Here is a 26,577-nt window from a genome sequence, read left to right as displayed (position 1 = left end):
CAAAAAATTGGCACGGACATCATCTATATCGGCAGTAAAATGTAGGTTTAAGATGTTAATGATGATACCCTCAACACATTTTTGGACCTGATCTTTGGTCCCCCTCCAAATCACAAAAAATGAGGTCGATATAACACCACCATCTTACTATATGTTCCGACCATTTCCGGGCGTGCTGCACCCTGAGGACATGCTTCTCCCACCAGCCCACATGCAAGCATGCGTAGCTGGGGAGAGGCATGCCCCCATGGCCACCAACCATAACTGCTGGAATACTGCATTGTCAAACATAAATATGTTCTTGTACAAACACCAACGTATCATTTGTATAAGCATTTGGTTGTGACAATACATCTCAATAGGTCGTTTGGCCAAAAAATACTCAAATGCCTTAAGCCAATCTAAGTGGGCTATGCTATTATATAGGGAAGTGATGTCCATGGTAAGGAAAATAAAATCATCTGACCACACTTATTGCTCAATTGAACTAAAAAGTCAGTTGTGTCCCTAATACATGCTGGTAACTGGACCACAAAGTCTTTGAGATAAGAATCTACATATTTGGATGTATTTTCAAAGGTACTCTTAATAGCTGAAACAATAGGTCTGCCTGGGACAGGTAATTAATTTTTATGTACCTTTGGGATAAAATACATGTTAGGTAACACAGAAAATTCATTATTTAACGAGGAAGATTCATCTTTGGATATAAGACCCTCTTTTTTTCCATTTGCTTAAGTCATCTTTATAGTTTTTCTGTATTTCTTTCGCCAGTGCCATGTTAATTTTGGGGTAATAGGCAGCATCATCAAGAGGTCAATATACTTCTTTAATATATATTCATGTTTGTCCCATAAAACAACATTTCCTCCTTTGTCCGACAAATTAATAACTATAGCATTGTTGTTCTTCAATGTATTCATAAGCTCAAAATATCGCTTCACTTGGTACTTGGGGGGTATTCTGTTTTTGCAATTTTCGTTGTCATTTTTTGAGTTAATCCGTGATACGGTCATGAAATATGTCAATTACATCTCGTGGCATAGTGGGGACGAAGGTAGATACTGGGTTAAAGGGGCAATGACAATAATAATTGTGTGTGTTTTCTTCCAGCGTTGGTTCTGCTGTCACCGTCCTCTTGTTCCGGAGGCATTTCCTTATTTGACGCCTTCAGGCATTCCTCCTTTGCTTGTTGAGGCGTTTAGATTGCGCGGGCTCAATGACTGTTTGCGTTCGATTCCTATATATTCCAACTCCTCTGCAAGGGTCAGTTATATATATCTCGAAAACCTCCTCTGCCAGCCGGCCTTTGCAATTTCCACAAAAACAGGAGCACGGACCACCTTTTAGTGCACGGAATCCTTTATTGGGTTGCGCTCAGTCAGCCATTACCCGTTTCAGCACCAAAGTGCCTTGATCACACACATGATATATATATATACACATGGTAGGGTCTGTATTCCTGATGAATGGATTAAAAATAAATTAATCTGCTGAAATCACACTGCAAGAGTGCGACCCATTTCTCTCTAGGAATGGAGGGGTTTGCTGATAATTAAGCGGTTCGGTTCAACCGCGGAGGCACCGCACCTTTGTGAGCGCCTGGAACTGGGGCAAAATTGAACCAAGCCAGGAAAAATTTATATAGATGTACATAGAATATATATATATATATATATATATATATATATATATATATATATATATATATATATAGACGCTCAAACTCTTCTTCGTTACACAAGAAGGAGGCAGCACTCGTAGTCCAAGAGTCAACCAAAGTTTTAATCAAAGGGAACAGATAAGCAGTTGATATAGATAATATATATTTTACACTGGAATAGAGGAAGGTGTTGTGCCGAAACGTGCGGTCAGTGCTTTATGACTGAAAAAAAATCTCAAAAAGTTCCTGTGAGTGTGCTTCACTTCAACCAAGGAGTGGTTTGTCAAAAAAACTATCTATGTGCGGCTTTACCCCCGCATGTTGCGGCACCCAAGACATGAGGTGCGACGGCTGGTGAATGGATATTAGTATGGAGATATATATATATTACCTACTGGCGGTCGCCATTAGGTAGTTATAGTTAGGACCTAGTTTCCAAAGGAAATCCGCAACATTCTATTGGGAATAACTTTGGCGCTGATTAACGAATCTTTGCAAATTTCTCATAGAAGATGGCCCGCTCCACTCCGCTCGACTCTTTCCCTGAAAGTTTTGGGGGGATTCGTCAAGTGGGGGGCGAGAAAAAAGGGGGGTCCCAAAATGTGTTTTCCCCATGTTATTTTCCATAGGACGATCAGACACGACTACAGCCCGAACTGCTGAACAGATTTACAAGTAATTTGGCAAAATGGTAGAGTCCGATTCGCAGATTACGCTTTTGCTTAAATGGTGTAAATCCCTTCAGTAGTTCCTGAGAAAATCAAAAGAAAAAAATATATATATCTATAAGAGTGCACGGGGTGTGCGCGAGCAAAATTCTGATTTGCGGTTAGATGTTTGTCAACATTCCAATCGGGAGAAACCAGGAAGTGTTGGCCACCATTTTGTCACTTCGAGGCAGAAGAGAGCTAAAAACAAAAGTGGAGAACGTGAAAAGAGGGCAGGGTAGAGACTCCCTGACCCCCTAGGCCTTCTCAGGGGATCCCTGTAGGACCCCGAAGGCCCCCCAAAAATTATTATTATATTTTTTTTAAATCGCGGGGTGCGGGCACGGTGCACGCACCCCCGAGGCAGAAGAGAGTCAAAAACAAAAGTGGAGAACGTGAAAAGGGGGCAGAATAGAGACTCCTTGACCCCCTAGGCCTTCTCAGAGGGTCCTTGAAGGACCCCGAAGGGCAACATTTTTTTTTTTTTAAACAAATCGCGAGGTGCACACACGTTGCGCGCATGTCGGAAAAAAAAAAAGAAAATAAATACAGTTAAATAACAAGTTTGAGTGTTTAGATGTTGGTTGGCTCTAAAAAGAGCTGTTGTGTTCATTGAGTGTTTTTTGTACCTACAAATAAGTACTGATGCAGAGTCTAAAGTTCAAGAGGAAGACTCTGTACCCTTCATCTGTGAAATGTACACAGTCTCTTCTATAAATGCCTTGCATGTTGTAACGCAAGTTGTTGTGGTATATAGAACCCATACCATAGTCTCTGAGGAAAGCAGAAACAGACTTATTCACATGTTTCCTTGCTTTCTCAATCTGTGGACAATATTGGTTGGACCAGTTCCATTTTTACCTTTGGCATATATTAGAATATACAAAGGCAGTTTGTGGAAAAAGTGACATCAATTGCCAAAAGGTGTCCTTTAAAAGCATTTCCAGACCTACCCCAGTCAAAGTGCCTAGGTCATTGCCACCACAGTGCACAATTATGAGGTCAGGGTGTGGGAGATGCAAAAAGGATTTTACCAATGGCATCAATTGGTGACATCTCAATCCTCTCTGGCCAATCCACATAATATCCACATTTGGTAAATCAAGGTTGAGAAAGCATCTATTTGCTGCATACCTTTCAGTCCAGAAAATATAGCTGTGTCGTACAATCCACATTCTAAGCATTTTGAAGGGAGATCTGGTTGTACTCAGATGGGCTCTGGAAATGAAATGGCAGTTTAAAAAGTAGGATTTTAGAAAAAAATGTAGATGAGATTCAGTGCACTTGAAAAAAAGAAATGATTGGTGGTTTCTGAAAATTCAACATTGAAAACCAGGGTGCATGGTACTGTTTTTTAAAGGAGAAATGCTATTGGTTGAGAAAAAGTCCTTAAAAGGAACATTGCACAGGATAAGCTGGTGTATTGAGAAGTCAAACACCCTTGCTGGTTTGGTTTGCAACATTTGGTGATGAACTTGGTGTTCTATGGAGTGTTACCATGGTAATAGGCAGAGAGAGCAGTGGGGGAAGGTTGAACATTATGTGAGTTTGAAAGTGTAGAAATGTTTAACCAATTAAAATGTTAATTTGGTTTTGAATTCGTGTGGGAAGAAATGTTATTGGTTATCTACATGAATATGTGTGGAAAATGAGAGGGAAGCAATACCAATCTATGGTTCAAGTGACTGCTGCACAATTCAGAGATTCTGCTCAAGAAAATCTGGTGTGTGATTGACACTGTTCTAAATCTACAAAAGGATTATTAAAGGCGAGTTGTAAATTTGTGAAGGGATCTATGTTGTGTACTTTAATTTAACAAGAAAAATGTGTTCTAATGTAGAAGCAAAAGTTTATTTCTATAGAGTCTGTTTCTGAAATTGTCTGCTTTGGGAAAAACATTGTGATAGGAGTATTTGGTATGTTAATGAGTTTGTGGAGATTTTTTTTGCAGTACAGTGTTGTTAAAAATGTAGAGTGTGTACATGAAGTGGTCTAACCACTTACAGACTTGTATATCAGGGTTAGAATTCTCAGATAGTCTCCTTGTAGTCTACTAAACATTCTGGGTGTGCTGCACAAATGACATAGAAAATCTTTCAGTAGCATGTGGCAGAATAATTTGCTTAGTTGATGTGTTTAAAAATATGGGTATACAAGTACTTATGGAGTGAGTCAGGCCTTAGGACATTTAGTGCTATAAAGTCCTATGCAGCATGTGTGTCAGGCCTCTAAAACCCCAAATAGTCTCCATGCTGTGTAATAAAGATCCTGGGTGTGCTGTACAAATGCCATAGCAACTCTCTCTGTAGCATGTAGTAATCATTTCAGTGAATTCTCATTTCTACATTCTCAGTCCCATCTTGCACCCTTGCTGGAATCGGTATTTACCGAATCGGTAAATACCGATTCGGTAATGCCCATTGATTCCTATGGGCTTCAATGCCCATAGGAATCAATGGGCATTACCGAATCGGTATTGTTACAGAATCGGTAATTCAATTACCGATTTCACCTACATCTCCCCCCTTCTATTTTACCGATTCATAAATACCGAATCGGTAAAATTCGGTATTTATGAATCGGTAAAATAGAATTACCTACATCTGGCCCCAAGTGCCTTAAGGCCTTTAACTGGGTTAAAGCTTCAGCCCTTTCAAGGCCCCTTTCCCGGGACAGGCCTCCATAATAATCTAAGTTCATTAAAGTACTATGGCTTCTTACCATTCAGACTTTCTCTTCCATAGATAATATATAATTTGCCACCTTAGTTTTCAATGTTAACATTGCTTTCTGCCCTAATGTGCCTAAATTACACGTAATGGTGAAATGCATCATGTGTATCATTCAGAAAACGTGTAAAATGTACTCTCAATTCTCTGTAGCTAAATGTGCACTAAAGTACTGAACATCAGAAAAACGTTTAAAAAAAAAAGTGCAGGCATTTGAGGCTGTCTGGGGTGTCACAAAAGTAAGGGAGCGGTTTAAGCAGCTGCTTTTAGCCTGCATCCACCCTTCCCACCCGATGCTGCAGGCCCTCTACAATCACCACTTTCTTTCAAGGAATAAAATACACAAGCAATTTTGCTCAAAACATAGAGCAAACTGGAGCACAAAGTAAAAAAGAATGTTTTCAAGAATATATTTAAGGAAATTACATCTCTCCAAAAACTTGTTTCTAGAAACACCACCATAGGATGCAACATAAGACATAGATCCGCTATATTAGAGGAATAATTGAGGCAGGCACATGACGCAAAGATCTAGCAGGGCTGGAACATGTTCGTGAGAAGCAAAAACAATTGGCACATACAGGCAGGCATGTCTACAAACTTCTCTCTGCGCTGGATACTTATAAGCGGTACAACCCAGATCTGTTGACTGGGTGGGAGTGTTTGATTGGTTCAGATGCTCCGTCCATCACCACCCCTTTTGTACCGCTTTGTTCGCCATAGATTGGCAGGGTATGCTCAGACGTGAGCCCCTTGCTCACTTTGCCACTGGATTCAAGCAAGCCTGGCTGAAGACTGCTGTAATGCCAGAAACCAGTCCTAGGAAGCTTGAATCCGGTCCAGGGAAGGCATGGCTTGGCAGTTCGGGCTGGACTGTTCCCATGAGGCACAGGGTCAGACTGATTTGCATATGGCCATGTCTGAACTGGGGTGGCAGAGTGGGCTCAAGAACGGTGATCAAGAACAGATCTGTTGACTGGGTTGGAGTGTTTGATTGGTTCAGATGCTCCATCCATTACCACGCCCTTTTGTACCGGATACTTATAAGCAGCTGGTGTTTGAATTTTGCGACCTATACTCAGTGGCATACGTAACAGAACTAATTAATAAGGAAAGCTGGCTGTAGAGTCAGCTGTGATCTCAAATAGGGACTATTTTCACCAAAGACAATGTGAAGGCAAACAAATATACACATCTGTAAAATACCATAGGCTCTTCCCGAAGGCGATGGACAACAAAGGTGTCTTAACCAAACAAGCCCATAACTAAAGTGGGCTGACCTTAAGTCTCTCTCTGGAGGTGTGTGGTGGTGCAAACATGAGGGCCTGTCAACAACCAAAGCCGTCTGCAGCCAGCAAGACCCAAATTAGCAGCATTCTTTACAGAATTTCAACATACATGGAGTGAGACAAGAACAGAGAACTAATAGTATTAAAAGGAAGTCAACTAAAATTTGTACATACAAATACAATGATTGTTTTTACTCACGTGGTAGTAATGATTTCGTCCTTCGTTCGTCGAAACAGCAGTACTGGGCCCTGGTATCTAAATAGGAAAGATATAATCAAAGACAGAAAAGTGGAAAAAAACATTTCAGGAATTCTAAACGTTATGAAGATAAATTCTGCCTTCTGCTGTTATATAAATGACAGCATGGACTCTGCACAAGTTCTAGGTGAAAGGCGTCAGGTGCACCTTAAATTACCACTGCAAATGAAGCACTCTCTTCCGCTGGAGGTTCAAATAGCGAGTACAACTCTGTTCAAGGGGAAGTGTCAAGTCAATCAATCTCTTGTAAGCCTATGTAACCATTGTCATCAACATAAATCCTCTCCACCCTCATAATCTCTAGGTGGTGAAAAGCTGAGGGTGTGTCCACTCTAGAAGGGATACAGGATTGGAATTAGGCTATACGGTGACCAGCAGAGCAATTTTCGTTAGGAAATGAGCTTAAGTCAGTTCGGGGTCAGACATTGGGTCCAGCATCGAAAAGGAAGGGACTGATGCAGGTCATGGAGCCTATACAGAAGTCGGCACTGAAGTCATACAGAGAATGTGACAGAGACTAAGGTGTCAGATGGCGCAGTGGACAGATCATCTGCTGGTAACCAGAGGGTCCTGCAGATCCTTGCACCCCAAGACACACTAGAGGGAGCCAGACGAGTGCCAAATATTCACAACATGGCCCCCTTTAAAGATTTGATCGGCAATGACATTACTGATAGCCAGGGAAATTCAGGAGGCACTCACGGACCAACTGAGGAATCTGCTCTGCAACTGGAGAGGCAGTGGGAGACCGACTGACATTCTGACTTAGCGAATTGCCTTCTTGGATTTACATCTGGAAGTTGACTTTGACTTTACGGACATCTTCCACTGTAAAGTTGACCTCAGGCAGGAGTGACCTAGACCTGGAGGTTGACTTGCACGAACTCTCAACTTCTTCTTGGGTCATGTGACTTCTCGGTCCCAGATCAGAGTGCATGAGGGTGCACATGTTGCACGACTTTGAATAGTGTTCCGAACCCGAATACCAGAGACACACCAAATTCTGGTCTGTGACAAACATCTGTTTCCTGTAGTCACCATATGGTTTGAGATCTGTAACTTTAGAAGGGGACATCGTTCCCTACCACTCTGGCTTTTCTTGTTTTAAGAGTTGTCGGACGTCTGACAAAATTGGGAGTAGAGCTCCAGATCTAGGTTGAAGGGCGAGGAAAGAAAGGAACTGGAGTCAACAATGGTAGTGCTTACATGCAACTCCAATCTGTCTCATATGGGATTCCTTTTGTAGTATATAAAGCAAACACTGAAGTTCCTACTTTGTACACAAGCACTTGCCTTAGGTTCCTAACGAAGCACAATAGAGTGCAGGCCAACTCCAGAGCATTTTAAATTAATGTTCAATCACAGCAAAGTTTATAGAATACCCATTCTATTGTCAAAATATACTGCTCCTGCAATCAATATCATCAATAAGATAGGTCAATATGCAGAACTCCCGCTTCCCAAATGTAATAAACCGAGCGAGGTCAACCCTAACATATTAGAGAAAGAAGTCACCTGCAGAGCTGTTCTGCATTGTTCAAGTTCAAATACTGCCTCACTGTACGTGTCACCAGTCCTCCTGCATGGAAAAAGTAAGAGTGAATGGGTTCAGTGAGCAAGTGAGAGGCACCTACATACATACTCACACAATCAAATAAAGCAACATACAAACATTGAGACTCGCAGAACAACAGTTATACATAACCCGGTGAGCAAGATGCACACAGCAATGTGCATCAATGTCTAAAGTCAGGGAAGCAGGAGGTGATGCGCACTAGCGCAGCTGTGGTGGGGGTGGCGAGGGGCTAAATGGGACAGAGAGGCATATTGCTTTCCTTGATTATTTGTATGCATGCGTCATCCAAGTCAATATGTGCATTGCCAATGCTTGTTTCATTTGTGGTAGGATTCATAAATTAATAATAGGTCTTTTGATATTTTTAAAACAGAACACAAATAGCAATGCTGCTTTCATGTAGCCATTGTGCTAATCAAATCACGACCAATGGTCTGATCCCAGAATAAGAAACCGAAAGTGAGCTTCCCCTAATGACGAGGTCTGGACACGATACCTTTCGAAGGCTTGATGATATAGGCATCAGAAAGTATACTGCATCTCTGTCCGAGACTTGTGACGCTAGCAAGAGGTGGAAATCAGCCTCCTCATTCTGAGATATCAGCCTCCTCACCTAACATCGACAACGCTTAAGAGTGTGACCTATTAACAATGTGTGAGGGTAGTATGTACTAACTTTGATGAAATGCAGGAACATACCTGTTTGCTCTCGATGAATAAACTGCATGTTGCCTTCTTGGACCTAAACGCTGCCATTGTGTTGTTTTTCCCTTGAAAGAATCCGATTTAAACAACAAATAGGATAGGAGAACAACATGTAAAAATATGCCAAAGTCTACTATGGAGCAAGAGTAGACCAACGGATGCTTTCCAATGCCAGCTTTATTGAATATTTGTATATACAATCTGGGTGATTATCAGTAAGAGGACTGTTCTAGTTCTGCTCTTAGAAGATAATAGGGACCTTATATTCAGGTCAGAGAGTAGGCCATGCAGATTTCTGGAGGCCTTCGTCTGCTAGTGGACGGGGAAAAAAAAAACACTCCAAAAATCTATGTCCCCAAGGACAAGAACATGAAAACTTGTACAAAATAATCCATTAATCGTAGAATTTACAGAGACTTCAAGGGAGAGTGTCCCAATTTGTGTATATGGAGATTCACTTAACAGCGTGTCTGACACGGATAACCAAATTAGAAAAGTACATTCTAAAGGTGCTGTTGATAATTTTAACTGGATATCCAGTGGATGCTCCTTACAGGTCACCATGAAAATATTAACCCAAATGTGGGTTGGATAGGCCAGAATGGTAGGTGGTAACACAGGCACACTCATGTTAAATGACAATCTTTTTTTAGATTATTGCTACAATAACTTTTCTCTACCCCAGTTTGGGAGAATTAAATCCTAGTCCAAAATAGTCCATAAATTATCAGACCTCGAGAAAAAAGTAGATCCATCTTAGAAGCAACTCAGAGGTTTGTTTCTTTAACCCCTTCGATGCTGGTGACGAACCCCAGCCGTCATGCACTACGGTGCTCGTGTGCTGATGACGGCTGGGGTTCGTCATGGCCCGCCCGTGTTCTGCCGGCGGCCGCACACGGGAAAAATCGCGGCCGCACGGAAGGGGTTAAGTCTTCTCTACTAAGTTTGATAGGCTGCAATAGGATAAAAACTTGTATTTGTTTAATTCATATTAAAATATTAGCACTGTTTGTGAAACCCCACCGAAAAAATATGTCAAGGCACACAAAGGGGATTTTAGGACAAATGAGAAATAGAAAGAGGATCTACATCTCATAAAAGCCATGTGACATCACTGCCTGCAGCACCAAGTTTTGTAGCATTAATGAACATTGTGTGTTCTAGGAGCAAAACCACATTACCAGCAGCTCTACCTTGTTTACCCTATTTCAATGTGGTTCAGTAGGTGCTGAAGACCTGGAACTTGTGGTGGCTTTTGTATGATGATGGACACGAATTAAAAGGTAACAGAACAACTAAAGTAGCAACAGCAGGGTGAAACAGAAACTCCCTTGAGGCAAACATGCCTATCAGATGACTTGTGGAGGGACAAGTATGCAGGCAGGAAAGACCAGCGCTATGGAGTGATTCTACAACTTAAGTCGAAATTAACAGTATTTCAGATGAATTCTGCAGTAAAATATTCTGCTCCCACTAGCTAGTTTATGCACTGAGAAATCACTAGAGTTTGAAATGCTACATGCTAAGTCCATGCTAACACAGCACATTGCAATATATTATTCAGTGCAGTTCAAAATAAAGGTATTGATAATTTCTTACGCCAGCTTTCCGGCATGACTTTCAAGGCCAGAGGAACAAGGTCATCAAAGGAGGCATCCAGAATCAGGGCGCTGATTTCTGGGTAGGACATGGTGGCCCAGGTAGCTGAAAAGATAAAATGCATCTGGGAATATTGTACGGTTTCTTCAACATGCACTTACCAATGTTACAAAAAAACAGTACTAGGATAACCTGCGGTACAAGAAAAAAGTTATTAATCTGTAACTTCAGTTCTCCAGCACTGGCATCCTACATAAAATCACATGCTTGAAATATTCACTGATGTCAGCATGGGAATCCTTGGTAATCATTGGTTGTATGAGAGGGAAGAGGCGTTCCTGTGTAGGTTTTCAAACAACATAATAATCACTAAATGCCAATGAAGGAGGACTATGGAGACCAGCGACTCCCACAGCTATGGATCGTTCATATTGTTAAATGCTTGAATTATGAATACCAAAGCAGGTTGCAAATGATAGTGGGCGCAGGAAGGCCCTCGGCTTAATAAATCAGATTGAATACCACCATCTGTTCTACTGCTATCTCTCACCGTGACTGTATATTAAGGCAGCAGCCCTTTGTGAAGGTATGTGTAGAAGCTCATACTGCAGACCTGCAAATGTGTGTGATGGTCACTCCTGTTCAGATCTACTTGTTTTGCAATGGAAAAAAAGGAATGAAAGAGGAAATTGCTCCACGCTGATTAGATTTCTCAAGCATACTCATGATCAACCTGAAAAAAGGTTTAATTTGCTCACATAAGACTTAATACAGCAAGTAACATCCAAAGAGTTTAACACACTTTCAGCTTGAGAGAAAGCAAGAGAATTGTTGCATTGAGAAAGGAGGAAATAATCTTTGGAATGAAGCAGGGTTTGGTGGCAAAGGTGAACTTGTCTTTTGTAAACTTGATGAATGGTGCCTGAACAGTAAAGATTTGAACCTACCCAACTTACTTCGGTAAGGTAAGAAAAGCAAAAAGAAAATAAACTACTTACTGTATTTCTCCAGTACTGGCATTTTTCATAGATTCACATGCTTAAATCATTCCCAGTTGGTGAAGTGGGAGTCCCGCAATATAGTCAGAAAATAGTTCAGTGTAACACATTGTCTATAAGGGCTAAAAAACTTTCAAATCAATACCTTATCCACATCATTTAATAAGAAATAAACTCCAGCCAATCAGGGGACCGCACCCTCTAGAACACCACAATAGAGGCTTCATTCCTTCAGATTTTCAAACCTAGTTGTGATAAAATAACCGTATAAGAATGAGGTGAGCCTCTCACGAGAGGAGTTTGATTCGCATGTGAATTTATGAAAGATACACATACTCGAGAACTACATTACAGGTAAGTAACTTATTTTGTTCTCCAGTATCGGATCTTTTATCAATTCAAATGCTTGAATCAGATTAGCTGGCAGTTAAAACACATACAAAATAATGATCATAATGACAAAATAGTCTCACCTTATTGGAAGAAATGACATATTACCGCTTTTCCACGTGTATCTGCTCTTCCATGTTATAGCTTCACAAATGTCTTGAAGAAATTCACCAACGAAAAGAACAATTGTCTTAGAGACACTTCTGGTAGAGTGCGCTCGTACCTTCGCTGAGAAAGGTCTTATGGCCTTATGATGACAAAAATGGATAGCCGCTGAAATCCATCGAGCTATAATTGGGTTGGAAAGTGGAAAATCTTTACAATGGTTACCATATGCAACCAGTAACTGCTCTGATTTTCTCAATTATCTTGTCCTGTATAGCTAGAATTTCAAGCAACTTTTAAAATCCAATGCATTTAAAGGCTTTTCTGCAGCATCCTGAAGATTTGGAAAGAATTCAGGACAATTGGTTCATTTAAGTGAAAATCATCTGGAACTTTAGAGATGGATTAGTTCATAAAACCACGCCATAATTTTCGAATTGCATAAATGGTTCTTTAGTTGTGAAGGCCTGCATTTCACTATCCCTTCGAGCTGATGTCAAAGCTAATTTAACTGTGCCATCTTCCATGATAAAAAAAAACGTCATTTCGGCTCTATGAATGCTTTCAAATGGAAGCTTCATTAGTTACGAGAGCACTGTATTGAACTGACAATATGGAGGAGGTTGCTTTAATTGTAGGGGTGACTCTGAAAAGACCTTTAAGAATTTTTTATGATAACTCTACCAGACCATAAAGATGGCGATGCAGACGATCTTCTATATCTGGAAATTGCAGCTAAGAGCACATTTATTGAAATATGAATGAAACCTGTTTTAGCAGCTAAATGCAGCAGAAAAGGCTGGTGCTAATACAGGGTAAATGTTTGATTTGTGCCACATTAAACAGAAACCTTTCCATTTAAATTAGTACATCCTGTTGGTAAAATCAGCGTTGGCTTTTGCAAGAATTTCTCTACAATCTTGTGGAATGCTCAAGCTTGCAAAATCATTTAAAACAGAAGCCAGTCTGACAATTGTAAAACGGTTGGGTCCAGATAAAATGCTTGGTTGTAGTTCATGGTAAATAAAGTGGGAACAGGTTTCAATCGAATGTGAGTTTTCTCTGATGAGAGTAGTAGCTGGGTAAGTCAAAGTTGTGTGGGTCATTTCGGACCAATTCAAATTATTTACCATGGTTCGCTCTTCAGTTTGCTGAGATGTTTTTGATATAACGCAATCTATGGAAAAGTGACAGCAAAGATCCCCGACCTTCTGATTGAAAATGCATTCCCCCGATCCTGACAGTGGGCTCCAACTTGCATAGAATTGGCATTTTCTAATTAGCTGAGTTACAAACAGAACTAAACTTGGCTTGCCCCAAAGATTGAACATATTGTCTAGAATCTCTTGGCTGCTACTGGGAATAACTGAACTTTTGTAAAAACGCAGGAAGCCAATTTCAGTCCAAAAGGAGGACCCTAGAATTGATGATGAGTGCCAGCCACCCTGAATCTTAAGAATGTGCAATGTTTTGGGTGTATTGGAATATTAAAGTAGGCATCCTGGGACCAAATGTTGTCATAAAGCCTCCATGAATGAGCAGCTGTAGGATGTCTTGAAGAGTAACCAAGCAAAACAATTGGTTTCTTAGGTATTTGTTTAAGTTCCATATATCTAAAATGGGGCTCCATACTTCTGTTTTTTTTTAAATTAAAAATAACCTGGATAAGGAAACTTTTCCTTTCTGGCAGTTGGGTACTCTTTCTATTTCTTACTTGCAGATCATGTTTACTATTTCTCACTGAAGCAAGGGGCGATGAGGTGGGGATGTTCCCCTTGGAGGTTTATAAAGTGATCTTTGTTTAAATTCCAAAGTATGGCCGTAGGTGATTAAATCCAAAACTTACCTGTCTGCTATTTATTTACACTGTTGTAAATAGTTTGTGATTTGACGCCCAATTGGAAGCAGGGACTTAAAGGGGATAGCCGGTCCCTCGTCTCATCAATGTTTTCGACTAGTGTCCCATCCTGGTACGTCTGCTTACTTATTGGAGCTTGTTTGTTATAATCTGCGGTTGCAGGCTGTTTAGACAGTGGCTGAGGATATGAAAGTCGGTACTGTTGCTGAAGGAGCAGATACTGTTGATATTGATATGGTTGATATCCTCCTTTGTAAGAGAGTAGCCCGCTTCCTCTTGCTCCTCAATAAGGCATTCTCCTCATTTGCAAAGTATTTAATGATCTTATTGTTGTCTTCATCGCCTTTAAGGCATCGTCCATGTTGGCCATATAATGTTTCCCCATCATACAGCATATCTAAGATCTCACTTTGGACTTCTGGCCTGTACTAAGTGGTTTACAGCACTCCTGCTAGCTGACGAAAACCTGTAGATGCAATGTCCATCTCAGAGTCTATCATCCCTGATAAAGATTTTCACCTTCTTGTAGGATCTTTTCTGTATCCATTGTTACTTCATCAGGTAACCAATCTATGTATGTGGCAATGTCTGAACACATTTGTCTGTCATAATGGCCAAGAAAAGCCAACAAACTGGCAGCTCTAACTGTAGTCGCCGACATGGTGGAAAAATGTTTGCCTGTATTATCCAAACGTCAGCCTTCTCTATCAGGTGGCTTGAAATGGGTTCAGATGGATTCGTTGAGCTACTGGAGTTATTACTGAGTCTGGGTTTGGTTGCCCTATTAAACATGAATTTTCTGGTGCTCTACATTTTTTATCCAACCTGAGTAAAACAGCAGAGAAAGTTGATGGATTTGGATTTCTTGAAAAACATCATATATATGTGAAAACTAGAAAAAAATAGATACTAAGCAGAGCTCAGGGGGACTCCCAACTCACAATGTGCAGTAGAACATCTTAAGGAGTGAAGCCTTTGAAGGAAGTGTTCCACAGTGTGCCTTTGCGTCATTGGCTGGAGTTTGGTGTGTTATTAAATGATGTGGATACGTTACTGAAGTGAATTTATTTTTAGCTCTACTAGGCTAACGGGGAATGATTCAAACATGCGAATCTATAAAAGATCCAATACTGGAGAAGAAAAGGTTACCTACCAGTAATTCTTTTTCACTGTCATGGGGATAATCTCACAATCCACGTGTGATTCCCAGAACACCACTTGGAAAACTATTTATACATAGAAAACACACATATAAGAGGCAATATTTCTATATTTTCTATAAATTTCTTTTTAGTTGTAGAAAGTAAATCAAATTAGCCAAACTGATATTACAGTACCTTTTACTGATAATACAACTGCACTAGACCCTATTTAAGACTTCTAAACATAGAGAAATTATAGTGTGGCAACTAGACACTGCTCATTTAAAGAATACCAGAGGCGCCAGAAATCCCATCATGCAATGCAGGCAGGCAATGAGGCAGTTAATTTTGAAGGAATATGATGGAAGGATCGCTGCTTTTATTAAGGATTTAGAAAGACCTTAGAAACAGCAAAGTGGGCGGGCTGTTTACGGATTCACAGACCATACCCATGACAGGGATTATAGGTACATAACTTTTCCTTCTCTCTCATAGGACTCTCGGATATCCATACACAGTGTGTTAGAGTAGCAAGCTAAATAATACTCAGCCTGGGAGGAAAGTTCAAAGAACAATAGGGAAGTAAACAGTATTATTGAGTTAATAAATTGCTTCAGGAGGTCTGAGCAAGCTCTGAATACTAAGTCTATGCAGTAATGGTTGATAAAGTTAACACCTTGAAAATATCAGGCTATGACACATTGCACCTTAGAGCATGAGTAGCTGTATTGCCACAAGGAGAATAATCCTTAAGCTTACAAGGAATGGGGTTATTGGACTTTAATAGTAAGTGTCTACGCAACAAACTATCCATCTAGCTGCAGTTTGTTTTACAGAATCCAGTCCCATGCACAACATTTTACAACTGTTTTGATTTTCCGATAGATTTGTTGTTATCAAAGTAATATTTCAGAGCATTTCAAAACCAAAGGTATGACGTGATTGTTCTGCCAGAGATGAGTGATCTGGAAAGAATAGTGGGAGTGAGGTTGTCCAATTTATATCAAAATCCAAAATCACTCAGGGTAGAAAAAAAAAGACTAGTACTTAAGGGCATTTTGTAATGGTGGAAAACCAAATATGGTTCCTGTGCACACAAAGTTTGAAACTCGCTAGCCCTTCTGATGATGTAATAGCCACAAGAAAAGCTTCTCTCCATGATATGTATTTCAGGTCTGCCTTCTGAATGGATTCAAAAGGGGGATTTCTTTGAAAAGGACAATGTTGTGTTCCTAGGGAGAAGCACACCTATTTACAGGAGAGAAGAATTTCCTCAAAAAAATCCATATATTTGGATGATGAAGAAACATGTCAGCCAAGAACACTTTTTACCCACAGAAGGCTGAATGCAGATTTTCTTAAGTAAAGTAAACAAGGTAATGGCTTCCTGATAAATTCTCAGGTGTGCAAACCTTGCACAGAACCTCTTCCATTTAAAGGTATATAAGCAATGAGTGCAAGGTTTTTTTGCTTCCTTTGGTATCTACATACAGTCATCTGGAAGTTTCAATGTACCGTTACGTAGGTAATCAGGATCAAAGCAGTCAAGTTTAGATTGTGGGAGACTTTTGTGAGGTTAAAGGGACAAGTGGGTCAGATGTAGGTACCAACACTGTCAAAGTCAAATCCGGGATATAAGCATCATCTTCATTTTGTATCCCATCGTTTTGGAGATGGCTCTGGGCAGCAAGAGGATTGTAAGAAATCGTAGACAAATGCCCTCAACTGCACTGCCCTGGACCTGAGCTATTTAAACTATGACATTTTGTGTTTTCTCCCATAGCAAACTGTTGGTCTGAGGAGAACCCAACTTATTGAAGATGCTTTGAAGTACATTGTCATCTAGCACCCATTTGTTTCGTTACAAAAGATGACTGCTGGGCTTGTAAGCTCTCCTGTTCTTTAAGTCTGAGAGGTGTACTGTACTAAGAAAAATGCTCCTTGCAAGAGCCCAGTGCCAGATCCATTGTGCTTCCACTGACAGGACTCTGGATCTTGCTCCCCCTTGCTAGTACATATATTACATGGCAATCATATAGCCTTTTTCAATTGGTACCATCATTTCAAAGATGGATGGAAGGAAAGACTTCAGTGAAATGAACTACCCTCAATTCACGAAGGTTGAAGTAGTACAACATAACCTTTGGAGACCCATCTGTGAAAACTAAGAGTGTGTTCACTGCCTTGCATCACCACCTGGGAAACTGAATGGTTATGTTGCGTGTTACCGTCTCTTTCGAGTCCCACATCTTCTGACCCTATTGATCCTCTAGGTATTTTTGTAGTGGTCACATATGCAATCTAGCATTTGGTACTAGGAACATTCATGAAGTCATGCCACCCAGTAGAAATGACACTTTCTGACTTTAGTTACTTTCAGGGAAACAATTTTTGTATGCAAGTGTGACTAGCTAGACCGCACTGTCACCCAGAAGGTAGTCCCAATGTGGAGACCCATGAGTATTGTACTCTTTCCACTGGTTGTGGAATTGATTGCAATCAGGTGATTTGAAGACCCAGGTCAATTAGAAGAGCCATGATGGACTCCAGGTCTCAGTGATTTTTTATTTGAATTTGCTTTTATGAATCAAAAGTCTGAGTTTGGGAAGATAACTATTTGTCTCTTGTGAAGGGGCTGCTACTACCAATGTCATGAATTTGGACTGGCACTTTGGTCTGACTTCAGACCAAAAGGGAAGATACGAAATTTCTCCCACTAGACAGTGGAGAAACTTGATGAATTCTCAGATGGAGATGTGAAAATTGGCACCTTGCAGGTCTACTGAAGTCAAGTAATCTCATGTCACAAGTGAAGATGGGGAGAAATCTGGTGAATTGCCAGCATGCCAAAGGTCTCCCTCGTGACACATTTTTGGAATATTTTAAGTCAAGGATAGGATGAAATCCAGAGCCTGTCTTCGGAGTCGGTGGTGGCATGGCAAGAGATTTATTGTTTCACCGGAGATGCCTTATAAAAGGCCACAGGTACTTGGTCATTTAATATTCTGCATTTTCAGTATCTGATAAAATATATATTTAAACTGTTGTCTCCTTAGATGTATTTTATTTGTAAAAATATGTTTCAATGGTGTACTTAGGATCCTGCATAGGTGCAGAGATACTGTGCAATTTATCAGACCCAATCTCATTACAGAGAACACAGTCTTCCTTGAACACATTTGCAAGGATACTTTCTGGAAAGGCTCAGAAGGGAATCTCTTAAGAGTACCCAAATAGTATTCAGTTCCTAGAAACATGCCCGTTTGATGTGAGGGTGATATTTTCTGAAACTCCTCCCTGAACTCTTTGATCAATCTAGTAGAAAACAAGGATGGCAAATGAGGAAGCGGCAAGTACTTCGAAAAAGCCACTAAATGTACTCTCAATAAAGAATAGTTCAACCTCAAGTCCTCCAAATCAAATGAAGAAATTAAGAGAATATCTCCTAAAGGGCCTTTGCAGTGGACTGGCATGTGCTCTGGCCCAACAAAAGATCTTCGTTTTCAAAAAGTATGCTGTAGAGATTGAGGCAGGTACGGCTCCCTGAAGAATTCTCTAGTAGTTAGGAGGAATATCAAAGGACCCAAACTGTATGCCTGAGGCAACAAGGCACTCAACTGCATGGAGGCCAGGTTCTGATGCAGTGCACTTTGTCATTTCGCTTGAATCTCTGGACACTATCACTTACTGGTGAAGACTTGGGATTCTGTAATTTACAGTGTTGTGAAAATATCTAGACAAGGAGTCCACCACCTGTAGCATACATTGTGAAGTTGTCTGACGTCTGTTTCCCAATCATGGCAATTGTGAAAGCCTACATTTAACATCCCAATACAGGAACTTGAAAGAAGCTGTCCAGTTTAAGGAAAGCCCTCAGAGGGGAAAGGTTACAAGCTACTGAGGCGAAAGGGTGGAACGACCTTCCATTGGAGAAGAAGGTTACAAGACTAATAGATTCAAGAAGGACTTCAACTCCTATCTATTTTTCTGCTGTTGTTGAAAAAGTGTTTTGAGGACAAGTGGCAACAGATTTAGGACTAGAACTGACTAATGAAAATCCCTTAACAGAGAATTATTCTGCCTCAAAATTAAAGCTGCAGACACCATGTAAAATTCCTCAACCCCATGTTAAAGACTTATGCCGGGAGACGTACAAGAGACAAAAGTGACAGCCAAAAAATCGAAAAATTCCTTTAAGTATCTAAAGGCAGCCTGTCGAAAATAAAAGATTTCCACTGGAGACTGTTACCCTTCGCTGTGCACATTAATTTATAACAGTATTTGTAAAGCATCTTCACAAGCTGTTAAAATGCGTTGAAGTGCAAAATCTAGCCTGATAACATAGCAAAGACTCAAAGTGGACAGTTCCATCAATTCTCAGGTTTCTACAGAATAGCACTCCAAGGTCTTAAAGTAGTAAGACATGGTCCTATGAAGGGACTTCCTTGTAATAGGACTAAAGGGACGGTGGCATAAGAAATATTCAATCACCAGAGAAAAAGCAGTGGGCTTCTGTCCACAATGACAAACTCCAACTCCCCGCAGTCCCCATTTTATTACCTGTGAAGCCCCCAATAGACCAGGCGTAGACTACAATATTCTCAATGCGATACCCAAGGCAGTTCAAGGCGTACTGGATAACAACATCCATAGCATTAGCTTCATTCTGTGGAAAGGGCACCCCCTAGAATGAGACAGAAAAATAAAATGGGTGCTCATGTTCATGCAGCAGGAGCATGTTGTAATATACATATCACAATGAAGCCTTGTAGTGACTCACCGTACTTCCAGCAAACCCAGGGTGGTTCCAACCAAGTACTGAATAACCAGCTGAAAAAGAAGGCAGTTGCAAACAAAGTTAAAGGGCAATCAGGTGTATTCTACAGAGAGTCTGGGATTAAACATCTCTGTCCAGCCATAGGTCGGCTAAACCAATACTAACAACCTATCATCTGCTGGGCTATAAGAAGCGGAGTTGGATTTTAGAGAGGGAGCAAAGGTCTAAATTGGACAAGAAAAGAAGGCTGGATGGCAGACACAGATGCCCTGGAAGGAACAGCTGAAGTTGATGTTCAGTAGGATCAGTTACCATAATTCTGTACCTGTAGAGGGCATAAACTATATACAAAATACCTATGGAATTTGAACATCCTACCTGCACTAATCTGCAGTACAGAACAATGATGTCACCATAAACAAAGGCCTTTAAAAACGACCCACAGCCAGAGGTGGAAATCCAAGAAGTATTTCTGCAGCTATTTTTTCCCCTTTTTAGAATTACAAGTGTCAAATTTACCATCTAGAGGGGTTGAAAGACATCCCACTTCATAGAAACCAGCATTCCCTTCACAGCATATCACCTGAATGGGTAGACAGAAGGGAAATGGGCAGTGTTAAGGTAATATAAGTGACGGTAAAGGAAATTCGAAGAAAAATTCTGACTTTAGAAAAAGTAGGAAAACAAGAGTCAAAGATAAAAATGTCAGAATTTCAATGTAAAAAGATGAGGAGAAACTGTAAGTTGTAATAGAACAATAAATGTGGTAAAGGACAGACTGGAAGTCACAGAAGAACACTTGTGTTTAGGAGTCAAGGAGCAGCAATGTTTAAGGACTGAATGAATCGAGAATGTGAAAAAAGTGATAGGATGGGAATGAGATAATGAAGGGGAAAGGGATGGATCATGAAAACTAACAAGGAAAAGGGAAATGAGTGAAATCACAAAAGTAAAGTGGTAATGAGCAGATACATTACAGAATTGGAAATAAGAACCTGAAAAGTGGAAAGCAGAGAAAACATGTGCCATGATAAGGGAGCAAGGGGCAGAGCTGCGAGGAGGCAGAAGGTTAAGAGATACATAGAAAATATGTTGAACAGGTAAGATAAGAGGTAGAAAGAACAAGAGAGGAGAGAAGACAGGCAAAGGAGGAGGAGACAGGATAAGGAGGAGGAGACAGGATAAGGAGGAAGAGACAGGATAAGGAGGAAGAGACAGGATAAGGAAGAGAGGAGACAGGATAAGGAAGAGAGGAGACAGAAGCTGGAGAGGAGAGGAAGGGGCAAACGTCAGTGGAACTGGGCAGAGGGAATATATGCATGTGGTATTTGTAGAGTGGGAATCTAGCCAGAATTCAACAGAGCACTGTATAGAGTCTTGAGGCAAAGATACAGGGTATAAGTAATTGGATAGGTGTGATGGGTTCTTGGAGCAGAAGGGAACTGTTACAGGAGTGCGATGCAATGTTCTTTAATGAAGTGCATCTTCAGCTCTTTCCTAATCTGCCATTACTGGAATGGGGTAACCCAATAAGGTTCAAGGACCTGGGTAGTCAATGTTATAAAGAAACAGTGGTCCCAACCAAATTAATTCTTTATCAACAAACAAAGTATACACATAGTTAATTATTTTAGTGGGCTTCTTGGATTGAACTGCTCCGTTGAATCAATCAAAAATGCTTCTTCCAGCAACAAACACAAAATATAAATTATAAGATACCTGACACAAGCCAACGATTATTTGAAAAACGTAAGGAGTTTAATAAATTACTCCATTTAGACTTGATGCTTTTATATACATTTATACATTTTTTACTAACGGTAAAAAGAAGAGCAAACGGCTTCTAAAGGAGTGCAAGAAAAAAGAAAAAAGGGGCAAGATAGTGATTGTGAAAGAAGGGTGTAAGCCTCAAGAAAAAATTGTGACAAGTGGGAGAAATTTAAACAATTCCGATATATTGCAGCTGTATTAAAAGATTCAGCTTGTTTGGCAAAAGGCCACAGTTGATTACTACTGTTTTTTCATTTATACAGTCATAGATGACATGTATAATGTTTTTGCTGAAGAGTGGTCCTATTTGCACATGACATAGGGGGGCGTCGACGTTTCGACCCGTCTTTTGGTGCAAGGGCAAGTGGGAACCTCGACCTGCGGGTCTTCCTCAGGACAGATGTAGCAACCGCTTTTTTACCGTAGAATTCCTAAAGTGTAACCCACAAATACTAATGGGTGACCTCCGTCCTCCTGTTCCGGGATGGACGTATAATATGGATGACCGTGGTGGACCACCCAACAAGGGTGGGGCGGCGTCTGTGGTTAGATATTCCCAGGATATTAATGCAGACACAATTCACACAGGACGTCCCCGGACACTTGCGTGTTGGCCGGGCTTCACACGGAGTAGGCTTGGGATCCTCCGGGCGTTAGAGTGGAGTCCCCGTTCCGTTTTTTTAAATAGCAACGCTGAGCGCTTTGCTCCTCGCGTTACCGCCGCCACACCGAACCGATCCGGATCCGACACAGCGGTTCGGTGTGGCGGCGGTAACGCGAGGAGCAAAGCGCTCAGCGTTGCTATTTAAAAAAACGGAACGGGGACTCCACTCTAACGCCCGGAGGATCCCAAGCCTACTCCGTGTGAAGCCCGGCCAACACGCAAGTGTCCGGGGACGTCCTGTGTGAATTGTGTCTGCATTAATATCCTGGGAATATCTAAACACAGACGCCGCCCCACCCTTGTTGGGTGGTCCACCACGGTCATCCATATTATACGTCCATCCCGGAACAGGAGGACGGAGGTCAACCATTAGTATTTGTGGGTTACACTTTAGGAATTCTACGGTAAAAAAGCGGTTGCTACATCTGTCCTGAGGAAGACCCGCAGGTCGAGGTTCCCACTTGCCCTTGCACCAAAAGACGGGTCGAAACGTCGACGCCCCCCTATATCATGTGCAAATAGGACCCCTCTTCAGCAAAAACATTATACATGTCATCTATGACTGTATAAATGAAAAAACAGTAGTAATCAACTGTGGCCTTTTGCCAAACAAGCTGAATCTTTTAATACAGCTGCAATATATCGGAATTGTTTAAATTTCTCCCACTTGTCACAATTTTTTCTTGAGGCTTACACCCTTCTTTCACAATCACTATCTTGCCCCTTTTTTCTTTTTTCTTGCACTCCTTTAGAAGCCGTTTGCTCTTCTTTTTACCGTTAGTAAAAAATGTATAAAAATGCATAAATGTATATAAAAGCATCAAGTCTAAATGGAGTAATTTATTAAACTCCTTACGTTTTTCAAATAATCGTTGGCTTGTGTCAGGTATCTTATAATTTATATTTTGTGTTTGTTGCTGGAAGAAGCATTTTTGATTGATTCAACGGAGCAGTTCAATCCAAGAAGCTCACTAAAATAATTAACTATGTGTATACTTTGTTTGTTGATAAAGAATTCACTTTCCTAATCTGCAACAGGGTCCTGGAGATAAAAAGGTGTTTCGAGATTCCGGGTGCTACATTTTTTTGGCACTTCTTTGCTTCCAGTCTGATGGTGTCCAGGCTGTGGGTGTGCTTGTCACCAGGCATGTGGTAGTGCTGGGTGTGTTGTCTTTATATATGATACAGCTGGCAAGGAAGCAAGCAGCAAGCTGATACAGAGAAGCTGCATCAGTATGAGGGTGATGTGGTCATATTTCTTCAGCCACTAGATTAGACGTGCTGCAGGGTGGAATATGGGAATATGAGATGTGCACTGTGCTCAGTCTGGGAGGGTGAAATCACCCAGGACTCGAGTGTGGGCATGTCAGATGGATGAAGCAAAGAGAAGGTCTGAAAATTCATCAATTAAGTCTCTATTTTGCCCAGGAGGGCTGTAGATGAGGTGGAAGATGGCGGACTGAATTGAAAGAGAGTGTGAAGTGTCATGTGAGGAGCTCCATGTAGTTGAATGTTGCTTGCTTGTCTATGGTGCAGGACCAGCAAGACTTATGGATGATGGTGAAGTATTCTCCTTTTGTATGGGTACAGTTAATAAGCTGGATGTTGTAGTCTGTCAGTGCAAGAATAATTAGATGTGCAAGAATATGAGGGTGAGGCATGTTTCTGATGATGAAGAGTGTGTTAAGACAGTCATAGGTGAGGAGGTCAGTGATGTCTGAAGCAAGGAGTACTGTATGGTGATTAGTGGTATATGAAGGAGTTTGCTTCTTTGAATTGTGAATATACGGGTTAAGGGGGAATAAAAGGCAGTAGGAGAAAAGAGGACAAAGGTTAGATATTATAGGATATGGAGATAGGAGGCAAAAAGAGTGAAAGTTTGGAGAAAAGAAATGGAGAGAAGAGAGGAATTTAAACAGAAAGCGTTAAAGACAGAAGTGAGGAGGAAGCAACAAAATATTATTTTTAAGGGTGAGATGTTAGCCTGGACAATAGCAATGAGGCCCTAGGACACAGAAAAAGGTGATGGAGAAGAGGAGCAGAAAAAATTCAAACAGGGTAACTGAGGAGGAAAGAGAAAGGTGAAAAAAAGTACAATTCAGTATATGTTGAGAGGAGAAACAGGAAAGTTGAAAACACGAAAAGGAGAGGCAAGACAGTAAAAGGTCGGTGATTTTAGAGGAGAGGTATAAGAAAGGTGACAATTGGTTATTAAACTAAGGTGAATAAAACAATATTAAGGATTCCAAAAATCTATAGGAAAGGTAGGAGAAGAGATACAATTGTGTTGGGTAGACCAAGCTGCCTTTGAACTCACCAACTTCTTCCCTCTCACATTACCAGATTCGCGCCGATCCATAAACATGGTGTCAATTTCATTTCCGTCACATGCAACAAGTTTGGCTCGTTTCCCGTTATACTACAACATAATAAAGGATCAACCAGTATGTTAACAATTTGCCTCCAGCATTCTGGTGCTTCAAAGAAACCTGTACATTACAAGGGCCTTGCTTTGGCATACCAGCATAAATTACGCTTGCAAATCTTGCCATATTGGAAGGCTGTATTTTCCAGAACAAACAGTAAATTGCCAGCCCTGTTAAGGTTACCTTCATCACCCATAAATTAAGGTTTGTGATTTTGCCACAGGTCTTCCCAAATTTGCTTGGTTCATAAATCCTACTTCTTAGTTGTTGAATCTCATAATGGTGGATGGAGTGAAATTCAGTCGTCCTCAGCATATGAGAATATCAGGCAATGGCAGACGGCAAACCGCAAAATGGTAGAGTCTCATGACAAACCAATAGATTATTCCAACCTACTACTAATTAACAATAACAAGAGGAGTGTCACACTATTCAATTAAAATCATACTTAATAACTAGATTTGTGAACATGATTGTGAATCTTAATATTACACATAACACTATTTTAACCACTTCAAACCAACCTATAATTTTTAATCCATGTTTCTCAGGACATACTATATAGGTTTGCACCAAAAGAAATGGAGTCCTAATTGAAGATTTTCATGTAATGCAAACAACTTTCAGGATTACCCTTAATAATTTTAGATACAATGTACAAAATCATTTTGAAGCCCTAAGTCTGAAATCCTCAGAATCACAGGTTTTGCAACCCCAAAAAGGTATGAAGTAATGTACAAAAGTAACTTTGAGAATCAGAAATGTATTTCTGAATCAAAAAGTAACTATTGTGACATATTCCGAATCACAAATAGGTAGAGGTTTGAAATGTGCATCATCCTCCTCTTTCAAACTCGTAACGCAATGTATCAATGGACAAAGACCACTTACCAGTTACCAAGACTAGACTTGAGTTGGGAATTCTTTTTCAAAGGGGAAGCAGAGACGGTGGCAGGGCCTCCAATTTCGGCTAGCTGCCTTGCTCTGACAGAGGATTACGTTTGTTGGAATTTCCGTCGGAAGAAGAGTTGGTCAGATTTATAAAGGATTTTAGTCTTATCAATGTAAGACGTCAAACAGCATTTGAGATGCAAAAAAATGTAATGCTTATTCTGGTGGAGTGGAAGACTGTGGAAAAAAGTTTTTGCAAACATACCTTTTCTAATATATAAAAGGAAATCAGAAACTTCAGCATGAATTGTGGATGTATAGGTAGTGTTTAGTTGTTCTCCGCAATCTAAGATTGATGAAGAATGGCTGAATTTCTGCAACATTTCTAATTGATGTAATGGAGAACGAAAGGCCATTTTCCATGATAACCTTTGGAGTGGCGCCTTATGAATGGACTCGGAAGGATGGCTCATAAGAGCCCCTACAACAGTGTTAAGTTCCCAGTTTGGCAGATTTTTCACAACAGGAGGGAATGTGGGAAAAAGGTCCTTATATGAATTCCTTAACAAATGAAATCGAAAAGAGTGGCTTAGAAATTGCTGCTCTAAGGTATTTGGGGGCAGCAGCAGAGTGGACTTTAATAGAGAAGTGCTTCAGGACGGATTCTGCCAAGTGAAGAAGGTAAGAATTGATAAGGATGGATTGTGAGAGGGGCAATGTTTGTGGCAGCACCCATATGCACAAATGTTTCCATTTAAGAGAGTTGGTAATGATGACAGATGTTGCTCTAGCAGCGTCAAGAATCCTTCGACAACTTGCTAGAATGCGGAGGAGATCATGCTTTAGTTTTGTAGCAGTCAGGTAATTAGGTGCAGGGAAGCTGGATTGTGGTGAAGAACGTAGCCCTTTTTCTTAGGTAGGTGATACGGATCTGCTCTAAATTGGCCTGTATTCTTGGTAAACAAAATCCAGAGGGTTGAGTACAGAACTGCCTATTCCACTGGACTTGGCGCAATAAGGATGGAATCA

At 40.6% G+C, this 26,577-nt stretch overlaps 1 protein-coding gene across 1 annotated transcript in view; it reads right to left on the bottom strand.

Moving 5' to 3' along the window:
• ABHD16A (abhydrolase domain containing 16A, phospholipase) overlaps positions 1-26,577 on the bottom strand; it is a 274,475-nt gene that overhangs the window by 129,345 nt on the left and 118,553 nt on the right. Inside the window, exons 9-15 of the mRNA XM_086924640.1 lie at positions 24,549-24,650; positions 20,317-20,380; positions 19,801-19,850; positions 19,581-19,704; positions 10,528-10,632; positions 8,163-8,226; positions 6,588-6,644 (exon numbers count right to left, since the gene is read on the bottom strand). Of these exons, the coding sequence (XP_086780766.1) occupies positions 6,588-6,644; positions 8,163-8,226; positions 10,528-10,632; positions 19,581-19,704; positions 19,801-19,850; positions 20,317-20,380; positions 24,549-24,650 (566 nt within the window). The remainder of the gene's footprint in view (positions 1-6,587; positions 6,645-8,162; positions 8,227-10,527; positions 10,633-19,580; positions 19,705-19,800; positions 19,851-20,316; positions 20,381-24,548; positions 24,651-26,577) is intronic.

Source organism: Lissotriton vulgaris, chromosome 5 (assembly GCF_964263255.1).
Source record: "Lissotriton vulgaris chromosome 5, aLisVul1.2, whole genome shotgun sequence".
NCBI classification, from domain to species: domain Eukaryota; kingdom Metazoa; phylum Chordata; class Amphibia; order Caudata; family Salamandridae; genus Lissotriton; species Lissotriton vulgaris.
The sequence above is the reverse complement of the archived record's forward strand: the minus strand, read 5'-3'. Positions and strand labels throughout refer to the sequence as shown.